Source organism: Saimiri boliviensis, chromosome 1 (assembly GCF_048565385.1).
Source record: "Saimiri boliviensis isolate mSaiBol1 chromosome 1, mSaiBol1.pri, whole genome shotgun sequence".
NCBI lineage: Eukaryota > Metazoa > Chordata > Mammalia > Primates > Cebidae > Saimiri > Saimiri boliviensis.
In genome coordinates this window covers 186,688,190-186,700,341 of record NC_133449.1, presented here as the reverse complement: position 1 = coordinate 186,700,341, position 12,152 = coordinate 186,688,190, and the positions used below count along the sequence as shown (strand labels likewise).

Genomic DNA, 12,152 nt, shown 5'->3' with positions numbered 1-12,152 from the left:
CTAGCAAATAAGTTTTCCAAACTTTAGATTTCCCTTTTTCCTCAGGAACACCAGTTATTCTTATGTTTGGCTGTTTAACATAATCCTAAATTTCTTGGAGGTTTTGTTCAATTTTTCAATATTTTTTCTTTATCTCTATCTGATTGGGTTATTTTGAAAGCCTTGTCTTCAGGCTCTGAAGCTCTTTCTTCTACTTTTTCTAGTCTACTGTTGAAATTTTTCAATGCATATTTTACTTCTCTAAATGCATCTTTCATTTCTAGAGGTCGTGATTGTGTTTTCTGTATCATATATATTTCTCTGGAGAATTTTTCATCCATATCCTGTATGTTTTTAAAATTTCTTTAAATTGGTTTTCATCTTTCTTTGATATCTTCTTGAGGAGCTTAATAATCAACCTTCTCAATTCTTTATCTGGCAATTCAGAAATTTCTTCTTGGTTTGGATCCATTGCTGGAGAGCTAGTATGATCTTTTGGGAGTTGATATGGTTTGGCTGTGTCCCCACCCAAATCTCATCTTGAATTGTAGTTCCCATAATCACCAAATGTCATGGGAGGCACCTAGTGGGAGGTAATTTAATCCTGAGGGAGGTTACCCTCATGCTGTTCTTATGATAGCAAGTGAGTTCTCATGAGATCTGATGGTTTTATTAGGAGCTTTTCCCTCTTTGCATGGCACTTCTCTCTCCTGACGCCTTTTGAAAAAGAATATGTTTGCTTCCTTTTCTGCTGTAATTATAAGCTTCCGAGGCCTTCTCATCCATGCAAAACTGTGAGTCTGTTAAGCCTATTTCCTTTATATACTTTCCATTCTCAGGTATTTATTCATAGCTGCATAAGAACAGACTAATACAGGGGTATTAATAGAACTCCATTTGGTCATATTACCAGAATCGCTTTTCTGGTTCCTTCTCATTTGGGTCAACTATTTATTCAAATTGTTCTTGAATTTATTTTTGACTGGACCGTGATTTTTTTCTTCGTTGTTGTTTCCTTTCTCAAGGACGAGATTTTAATGTTTATTTTAGCCTAATTTGAGTATTGGTACCTGTAGGGGTGAAGACTCTGTATGAAATTCTTCATTATAAAGAGTCTTGTCTTTATGTACTGACTTTCCCCAATGCTGCTTGCAGTAATTATATTCTTGGTATGTGGGCAAGTTCATTTTCTCCTATAGAGTTGGAACAACAGGGATCTCTTTCTCTCATGGTGTGCACTTTATTTTTTTCCTGGTATTTTATTTACTGATTGATGATTCTGGATTCAGGCTAGTTGGGGAGGTCACCGTGGGTAGGTACCTCTTGCGGCTAAGGCAGGTAGGTTGACATAGTACCCAACAGTGGACCAAGGTTGCAGCCTTGATGCAAGTGGTTGAGGGAGTGTTCAATTAGATGTTCTCAGGTTTTATCAGGGCAAAGAGTAGGCGTTACCTCAGCTTCTTTGCCAGTTCAGCAGAAAAACTACTCATCTCAAAGCTTCACTCCTGTTCTAGTGTTTGAGCTATTCAGATCAGACAGGCACCTCTTTTCATCTCTGTTTGAGATCCTAGTCAAATGAGATACAAATCAGCCTAGTAGCATTTATTCAGGATTTTTCAGACAAGTTAGGATGTTGCAAGCAATTTCCACCGTTTTTCCTCTGTCTGAGGGAGGCTATAGAAATTGAGTGGTTGTGCCATGCTGAACCAGATAACGGGTAGGGTAAACATGAACAAAATGCCACAACTTTCTGAACATTTGAAGTGTGACGTTTTCTGGATTGGGTGTTCATTTGATTGCTGCAAATCCGTGACTGGTCTCTAGAGCTCCCACAAAGCTAGTTCAGTCCATCTGTTATTGTTTATTTGATGTTTCTTTGGGGGAATGAAGGCTGGGAGCTTCCTAATCTACCATTTGCTGATGTTGCTTTAGCATAGATGTTGATAAATATTGTTTTCACCATTCATATATTGTAGAGGTTTTGTAATTTGTTTAAGGTTTGATTTTCCATTTTGGAAAATCAAAATTAGACTATAGGTAGTTTATGATATAATCAAAGTTTGTGTTTTTCTATTTTGATCTTGCTATGCAAGTATAGAGAACATTTAAATAATTTATAGGTTGAAGTATTGTTTTCTTTTCAGGTTTTCTTACTCTAGTTTTATCAAAGACTGTACTCTATATTTTTAGAATATTTTCTGTGGCCTAATATGTGCTCATATTTTTTCTGAATATTTCAAGTAAACTTGCAAAGGTTGATTTTTTTGTTCGGAGTATAGAATCTACAAATTGTATCTTTTAATCATATTTAGTTCTTTTTTAATTGTACTTTAAGTTCTGGGGTACATGGGCATGTAGGCTGCATCCATCACCCCTTTGTCTACATTAGGTATTTCTCCTAATGCTATCCCTCCCCTAAACCCCCACCCACCAAAAGGCCCCTGTGTGTGATGTTCCCCTCCTTGTGTCTTCATGTTCTCATTGTTTAACTCCCACTTATGAGTGAGAACATGCGGTGTTTGGTTTTCTGTTCTTGTGTCAGTTTACTGAGAATCATGGTTTTCAGTTTCATCCATGTCCCTGCAAAGGACATGAACTCATTCTTTTTTATGGCTGCATAGTATTCCATGGAATAAATGTGCCACATTTTCTTTAACTAGTCTATCATTGATAGGCATTTGGGTTGGTTCCAAGTCTTTGCTATTGTGCAATAAACACTTTTAGTAACTAAGTAAACTTTTAGTAACAAATAAATTTTAGTAACTAAATCCTTCTTTGCAAATTAGTCATAGAAATGAAGCCAGTGCTTTAATAATGTTTTTAATAATGCTCAATCTATTCACTAATATGAGAACTTGTGGAAGAATTGAACAATATACTGCAACTTCCTAGGCATAGACTCTCACTACTGGGTTAAAATTCACTAAAATTTATAATTATGTCAAAGTAAGATTTTATAGTAAAGTTTTATTTGCTCTAGCCAAATTTTAATCTAAACTATTGGGAAAAATTCTGCACTCATCCAGTGCATCTGCATGCTTTTGACTAGCTAGCTAACATGTTAATCAAGAAAAGAGCTATGCCGTCCAACTATTAAATAAGTTGTTTGGAAAAGAAATTGTCCACGAATATGTGAGTGAAATGTTTCCAAGAAGAAAGTATAAATGGACTCTATTTTAGTTCTCTCCTATTATGAATGACAGGTTTAACATTCTTAGAAACCTTAAGAATATAATAACATCTTTAAAAGCCTCTAGAGATTATTGTACATTAATATATCAGAGTCAGTAAATTATTTATCTAAAAATTAATCTTCCTAAACAGATTTCCACCCCTCTTCCATTTGAAAGCTAAACTTCTGAGTCTTCACTTCAGCAACTTCATATCTGAAGAGCCTACATCTGTAAAAACATTTCAAATGAAAACACTAAGACAACCCCCAGAGAAGCAAATAAAATGGGAATTAAGTATATAGCAGCCTTTCTACAGTTACATTGCTAACAATAGCAGATTCTAATTTGATGCCAAACAGAGGTTATATAACAAAATCAGTGAGTGATCTAGTTCTTTGGTTTCAGTAGAACATTTAGGTACTTAAGCAATTCTGTCTCTATTTCCCCATTTATGCCAATATGGATGGATTACGTTGTCTCCCAAGTCCTGGAAGCAGAGGGCACACTGGCTCGGAAGAAGCATGATTGTACACTACAGCAAGTGGCAGAACAAGTGTACAGTGAAACATCTATGCTCCCAGGGATATGCTGTTAATACAGTTGCCAAAACACAAACGTCAAAGACGGATTTACATTTTCAAGTCATAATTTAAAATGACTTGGCCAGACTTTAACACTCTTACACGAACCACTTTATTGGTTAATAAGACCACTAGCCAACAGTAAGACTTACCTACCACCAAAAAAGATACTAAGCCTAATTTAGGGTACTAGTAATCTGGGGTGTGTGTGTGTGTGTGTGTGTGTGTGTGTGTGTGTGTGTGTGTGTAATTCTCTCTCCAATTTAGATCGATGGACTGGACTATTTGCTAAATATAAAAAATTTTATTCTAAATTGTCATTAAGGATAACAAGACATAATTTTATAAAACATGAAGGCAATACAATTCTAAGTTTCAAGGAGCCTACAATTTATCTTTAGAACCCAGGATTTAAATGTAGCCATTAGTTTTCACTCATTTCAGATTTTGCTAAAGGTGCTATAAACATTTAATGAAGCATCTTTGATCCAGTTCTACAACTGAGGAATGACAAGATGTTATCTTCAGAAATGACAAATGACTCTTATGCAGAAAACTTTCAGCATGAGAACACTGGGTAGGGCGATTTGAGGCAGAGGTTGAAGCAAATTTTTAAAAAATTGTAGTAAAATATATAGAACATAAAATGTACCATCTTAATTATTTTGATTGATTGATCAATTGATTGAGATAGAGTCTCCCTCTGTTGCCCAGGCTGGAGTACAATGGCATGTTCTTGGCTCACTGCAACCTCCACCTCCCAGGTTCAAGCAATCCTCCTGCCTCAGCCTCCTGAGTAGCTGGGACTACAGATGCGTGCCACCATGCCCTGCTAATTTTTTGCATTTTTAGTTGAGACAGGTTTTCACCATGTTAGCCAGATGGTCTCGATCTCCTGACCTTGTGATCCGCCTGCCTCAGCCTCCTAAAGTGCTGGGATTACAGGCATGAGCCTCTGCACCTGGTCATCTTAATTATTTTTAAGTGTAAAATTCAGTAGAATTATTCACACTGCTGTGCAATTATTTCCATTTTTCATAATCCAGGGCTTTTTCACCATCCCAAACAGTAGCTCTGGATCTATTGAACAGTAATTCCCCCTTCCTTCTTCCCCACGATCGTTTTGAATTTAAAGCTAACTTTTTTTTTTTTTTTTTAAGTAAAAAATCCAACAAACAGAACTCCTCTACTTCTATAGGTCCCGGGCAGCCAGACCACAAGTTCATAAACCTATCAGTGAGGCCATGGGGGTGTGTTTTCTCCTGCACTTCAGCCATCAAAATTGTTTACATCTATTTTCACAGACCATACATAATCTTTTATTGTTTTAATAAATTTAGCAAATATTATCTTGAGTGCATACATATGGCCAGCACTTTTTTTAGTTCTAGAAGAAACTAAGATAGACCTGGGATGCCCTCACAGACCTCACATTCTGGTTGACACTGCTTCACTTTATCCCCAAACTCTGTAAACCATAGAAAAGTGTGCAATTTTGATGATACCGATGATACAACACAAGCTTTGTGTCAGCTACCCATTTTCAGCACCAGAATTGCTAGAACATTATCTACTTTTCACTATTATTTTTAGTCAGTGCTTTATAGGGGATGGATACAAGAGAAGTTGAACTCTATTCCCAATGGTTCATGAATGTTAAACCCTTATGTTGGCCTTCTAGATCTCTGTATCATTTCATTCAACAACTGATAAAACATATTATAGAAATTAGTAATAGAAAAAAATCCCTTAGGTTTTCTAACATTTTCTATTTTAAATATCCAATTTGGGATTTCATTTATATGAATCCAAAATAGGCAAATCCAGAGTCAGCAAGATTAGTGGTTGTGGCCAGGTGTGGTGGCTCACGCCTGTAATCCCAGCACTCTGGGAGGCCAAGGCAGGTAGATCACGAGGTCAGGAGTTTGACACCAGCCTGGCCAATATAGCGAAACCCTGTCTCTACTAAAAATTCAAAATTTAGCCGGGTGTGGTGGCACACACCTATAGTACCAGCTACTTGGGAGGCTGAGGCAGAAGAATGGTCAATTTTAAAAATTAAAAAATTAGGTATTCAATGAACCTAGACACAACGGTAGTGAGAACATATCTTTTAAGTTCATATATAGCTACTGGAGGGCCCTTCTTATAAACTATAAAAAGCTGGTTAGTCCATTCTGAAGTGGCTGCAAACAAGCAATATATACTGGGGCAATCTGTGAACCCAGATTCAGGCTGGGCAGCATCTGGATAAGAAGTAGAGGAGAAAATCATCTGGTCAGATGAGACTGTCTGCCTATCAGTAGAGCCCCTAATACATCCTTAAATCACTACTCACACATCTGCTTGAAGCAACAGGAATTCAGGTCCAGATAGAAATTACTAGGATTTATCTGCAAGGGAACTCCTATATTTATACAGACATGGTATTAGATACACCTGATAGACATTAGACACCCCTCCTATGCAGTACATGCCTGCCTTAAACATGGAAACTAGACTTTCTCCATGAAAAATCAGAGAAATTTTAAAGGTAAATCTTATTTCATCTGAAAATATTTGATACAAGGTCTCCTGTTACTAGGAAACTTATTCACCCAGCCATGCTTGCAACCCACTCACTGATATAGTCATGTGGTCATGCTCATTAAGTCCTAGGCAAAATCAGTGTAAATACATTCTACAGCATTTACAAATGAAATGGGCATTGCTAAAAGGACTACAGAAGAGTGTTAAGATTTCAGACTCCCCTAATTGTAAGACAAAAAATAGTATGTGAATACTTGAGAAAAAAAAAAGAGTCATTTGCAATAGGAAAACTCAAACACTTTGCCCACTCTGTTTAGAAACAAAAGTAACAGGCTGCTCAAGAACTCAGAGATGCACGCAATTATGATTTTATTTGTTAAATTACAATAGCCAAAAGAGCTTTACAGAAGGCAAAATAAACTACACATCCATTTTAGAAAAGTCCTTTTTGTTTCTTTAAATCAGAGGCCCCCTCTAGTGTTTGAAAACAGTCACAGGTAACACACAATGCAATTGAAGGTAAATAGTAAAAATAATAATAATCTGGCATAAAAAATAGCATTTTATCCCAGACCTTCCAAAACAAAAGGCATACTTCTGTTCCATTGAAGTGGCACAAAAATCAATGAGATAAAAATAGCTAATCATAATTAATATTGCAAATTCCTGCTATGATTCACAGATTCATTATCCTCTCATTCAGTAATTTATTATTTACTGCTGTTATTTTTAGATTAATATTTTGTTAATAAGAAAAAATATATATAATAAGTATAGGGACTTTAATTTCCATAAAAAGAAATATATCTCATTTAAAATGACAAGAAATTAATGTTACCATATACCCTATTCTGCTTTGATGGAAACTATTGGTAACTTCCTAAAGTATATACATAAATTTATTATATTTGGAAATTAGAAATTTTTAAAGTACATATATTTTGAAATTCAACCTAATCTGTGAATTTGCTAAAACTTTTCGAGTATTCTGTAAAAGGAGCTAGAAAGCATTGCTTTGAGGACAAATGTTGGCTCTGAAGAATATGATATAAAAGAACTCTTAGAGTTTATACAGACATGGCACTGCATAAATCCAATGACTGAATCTCGTGCACTTTTGAAAAAGAGTGAAATTAGGGGGAGTAAAAAATAGTTGATTTTTACTCTATTTTTTCAGCTAATGTCTTTATGTGTCTGTTTCCATGTTCTATTACAGAGGGTTTAAGCTATAGCTAGTATTACCATAACTGGCAAATAAATCTCTAATTTTAACAAAAGAAAACAATGCAAACTTGAGCAAGAAACTGACAGAGAAAACTATATTAAGCTAACACTTCATGTTCTTAAAAGTTATGAGTACACTGGAAATTTGAAAATTCAATAGCTCTTGAAACAAATTTAATCTGCATTAACTTTATTTAAATAAATGACCAATTTGTCACCCAATATGTCAAATGGCTTGTCTGTACTGATCTTTCTTTTGAAACATGTCACTTGCAAATACTGTAAGTTAAGGAAAAGAGGTCATCCAAAATGTGTTAAACTGGTTACAACTGGTCTCAACTTTAAAGACATTTACATTCAAATGGAATAGGACGCAGTATTTTTAAAGTGCAAGATATACTCTTTTGGCTCAATATGAAACATAGTAGAACTGGAAATTACTATAGTAATTTCTCCTACAACAAACTTAGTAAAAAGCTGTTTTGAAAGTTAGCCATCAGATTATAAATTATGAAAAACACTGAAAAGTCATTTAAAACGGGTATATAAAATACAAATTACATATAAAACCAGTATGGAAGAGGTAGCATAAAGTAAATAAGATCAAATAAATACTATACAATAACATACAAAGTTCTGCTTATAAAAATTGAAAATAGAATTTTAAAACATCCATTTTCCTCACTTTTGGGGGTTTTACAATGAAATTAAAATTTAGACTTAGGAGTCTCTATAAAGCTTTCCCAAATGTTATTAATTACTCGCATTGTTTTTTGCCAAAATCTCTCTGATCTGTCGGTTGAGTTCACTTATTATTTGATCGTCGTGATTATACACACCCGTTCTCATCAAAGTATCCCTTTCCTCTATTAGGCGAGTCAAATAATCACCCAAGCCTTCTTCCAATACACTGCCGTGTGGGCCATCCTTTTTTCCACTTGCAATCTCTCTGGAATCCTGATATTGTTTTTGTTCTTGTTGCCTTAACCTGAGAAGTCAAGAACAAATGCCACTCTAGCAACTGTGTTGGTTTTCTTAACAGTGCAATTTAAAAACAGAATGATTCAGTGGTAAAATAAGGTTTTAGTAATATTTTCAGGAAGAAAAAAAAACACCAATGTTCCACTTGGCTAGCCAGAGTCTGCACATTTATAAAAGGCAACTTTAAAAACAATACTTGTCTTTCTAATTACAAAATACATAAAAACTATAGATATTTTGGAGCTGTGTAAAGAAGAAAATAAAAATCAACTGTAATCTTACCCTAATTTGAATAATATTTTTATTTTCAAGTTTAAAAAATGCATATGTTCTTAAAATATGTATTTTTTAAAAAATACTACATATGCAATGCTATGTACTACTTTTCTTATTTATTTATATAGTAACTTTTTTATATCATTAAATGTTCTTCTAAATGGTTTTATAATATTCTCTCATTTGAGGTATCAACATTTATTCATCCTTTATTATTCATCCTTAGGTTGCTCTTAAACCTTTTTTGTTATTGTTGTTTTGAACATACATTTAAAAAATTCATTCAACAAAAATTTATTTGTGCCAAACAAGCTAAGGGGATACTGCACTGAGTGAACCAAGAAGAAAATTCCCTACCATTATGGAGCTTATGTCTCTAATTATTTGTAGAAACTAAAATTCTATAAATATGTGTGGTTTCAAAGGGCATATGCATGTTAAGGTTTTATATGGATATCTTCAAGTTATGTTTGTTATCATTCTCATTTGTAGATGAAAAAAAGAGAGTAGATGCTGACCTGGGATTTGGGTATTTCCAATAGAATACTGTTATCAAACTGTCTTGAAAATGGAGCAATAATAATAATACTTAGTATATTTTGTTTGTTTGAGACAAAGTCTCACTCTGTCGCCCAGGCTGGAGTGCAGTGGTGCAATCACAGTTCACTGCAGCCTCGACCTCCTGGGCTCAATGGATCTGCCTGCCTCAGCCTACTGAATAGCTGGGACTATAGGCACATGCCACCATGCCCAGCTTGTGTGTGTGTGTGTGTGTGTGTGTGTGTGTGTGTGTGTGTGTGTGTGTGTGTGTGTGTATGACGGCATTTCACTATGTTACCCAGGCTGGTCTCTAACTCCTGGGCTCAAGCAATCTGTCTGCCTTGGCCTGCCAAAGTGCTGGGATTATAGGCATGAGCCACTGTACCTGGCCTACTTACTAAGTATACTAAGTGATAATAAGACTTAAGTTTGGATATGGAATATGTTTTAATTTAATTTAGAATGTACAATTAAGATATAATTTTATATTTCTCTATATTAGTGGCTACCAAAGTATTTTAATTTGCAACAATTCCTAAATTTTGTCTTGATTATAAGACAAAGCAGTTGCATCTAAGTCCCTCCTCTGAGATAGTCTTCAGAGGAAAAAAGCCACAGAAAAGCCAAAGTCCATTTCCGAATTTATACACAGGGTGAGGGGGAAGGAGAAAGATGCAGTGAGGAACAAATCCTGTTCTGACAGACCAGGATGGGCAACAGAGGGTATACAACTGCTGGAAGTACACACTTTCATTTGCTCAGATGGCCCTCTGAAACATAAAACTTCTATAATTCCTCATTAAAGGAAGAAAGAAAGAAAAGAAAGAAAAGAAAGAAAGAAAGAAACTACAGTACAAGAAGGGTATCAAATGTCTTTATCTGTTCCAAAACAAAAAGCTGAAATGGTGCAGGGTACTGTACTCTGGGACCTGGGTGGGAAATGGAGTGGCGAATGAGACACTGGTACCAAGCCTTTCCATTAAATTTGAGCAATTCATGTGGATAAGGAAGGGTAGATTTCTGAAGAGTTGTTTCCCCTATGCTGATTCTTATAGCTGTCTTGTAGGATGGGGTCCTCTAGGTAAATTAATGGCATGCAATGTTAAACAATGTACAAGAAAATTAACCATTTCCCTTCTGTGCATCATCTATCTATACATGTAGGACAAATGCAATTTTTGCACAACTGATAGATCATCTCTACCAAATCTTTAATAAATGCAATTATTAGTCATGATCACAATAGAATTTTAGAACCTGATAGCTGAAGAAGCCCATGAAGTTGTTAAAGGAAATTTTTAGAACATTCCTGCAAACTGCTGTTCTGGACTCTACAAGCACACTCCCCGCCACTAGAAACATACTACTTTGTAGAACTGCTCTAACTAGAAAGTTCCTTCTTATATTGAACTTGGTATGCCTCTTTATATTTTCAGTGATTGGCTATGATATTGCCTAAAGAGGAGAAGTCCACTTACTTCTTAATATGGTAGCCTTCCAGATATTTGAAGACAGCTATCTACCACTTTTCCCAAGAGTTCTCCAAGTTCAAATCCTTCACTCTCCAAACAACTTCTTTGATGACATGATATATTGCCCCTTACTGACCTGGTCATATTCCACTAGAAGCTCTCTAGGTAGCTGATTTCCCTTAAACTGTGTTGCACATTGGTAAGAACAGGCGTCCCCAAACTTTTTACACAGGGGGCCAGTTCACTGTCCCTCAGACCGTTGGAGGGCCGCCACATACTGTGCTCCTCTCACTGACCACCAATGAAAGAGGTGCCCCTTCCTGAAGTGCGGCGGGGGGCCAGATAAATGGCCTCAGGGGGCCGCATGCGGCCCATGGGCCGTAGTTTGGGGACGCCTGGGTGAGAACATCCCAGAGCATCCCAGAGGTGATTTACCAGCACTGAATACTGAACACTACTTTTATGAATGTCCCTAACTGCACTAACTCTTTGGCAGCCAAATCAAACAATTATTAGTGGCCACATAAATCTTCCTGAGCTGTTTCACATGAACTGTTTTATGTGTTATCTATCACTTAAGCGATTTTTCTTACAGCTTATACACAGGATTCTGCTTTTGTCTCATATATAAAATATATATAATATTTTAAGCTCTGTGGTACATGTGCAGAATGTGCAGGTTTTTTACATAGGTATACATGTGCCATGGTGGTTTGCTACATCCATTACCCCTTTGTCTACATTAAGTATTTCTCCTAATGCTATCCCTCCCCTAACCCCCGAGCCCCAAAAGGCCCCGGTGTGTGATGCCCGCTCTTTGTGTCTTCAGGTTCTCATTGTTCAACTCCCACTTATAAGTGAGAACATGCAGTGTTTGGTTTTCTGTTCTTGTGTTAGTTTGTTGAGAATGATGGTTTCCAGCTTCATCCATGTCCCTGCAAAGGACATGAACTCATTTTTTTTTATGGCTGCATAGTATTCCATGGAATAAATGTGCCACATTTTCTTTAACTAGTCTATCCTTATGGATAAATTATAAATTGCATTCTATAATTCTTTGGGTATATACCCAGTAATGGAATTGCTGGATCAAATGGTATTTCTAGTTCTAGATCCTTGAGGAATTGCCATACTGTCTTCCACCATGGTTGAACTGATTTACACTCCCACCAACAGTGTAAAGGCTTTCCTATTTCTCCACATTTTCTCCAGTATCTGTTGTCTCCTGACTTTTTAATGATCACCATTCTAACTGGCGTGAGATAGTATCTCATTGTGGTTTTGACCTGCATTTCTCTAATGACCAATGATGATGAGTTTTTTTTTTCATATTTTGTTGGCTCCATAAATGTTGCCTTTTGAGAAGTGTCTGTTCATATCCTTTGCCCTCTTTTTGA

General features: G+C 36.0%; 1 protein-coding gene across 5 annotated transcripts in view; it reads right to left on the bottom strand.

The window, feature by feature from the left end:
* Positions 1–6,607: 6,607 nt before the first annotated feature.
* Positions 6,608–12,152, bottom strand: part of CEP120 (centrosomal protein 120) — an 81,320-nt gene continuing 75,775 nt past the window's right edge. For all 5 annotated transcript variants that reach the window (XM_074382102.1, XM_074382107.1, XM_074382100.1 and 2 more), the window contains one exon: positions 6,608–8,474. In XM_074382102.1, the coding sequence (XP_074238203.1) occupies positions 8,240–8,474 (235 nt within the window). In that variant the 3' untranslated portion in view covers positions 6,608–8,239. The remainder of the gene's footprint in view (positions 8,475–12,152) is intronic.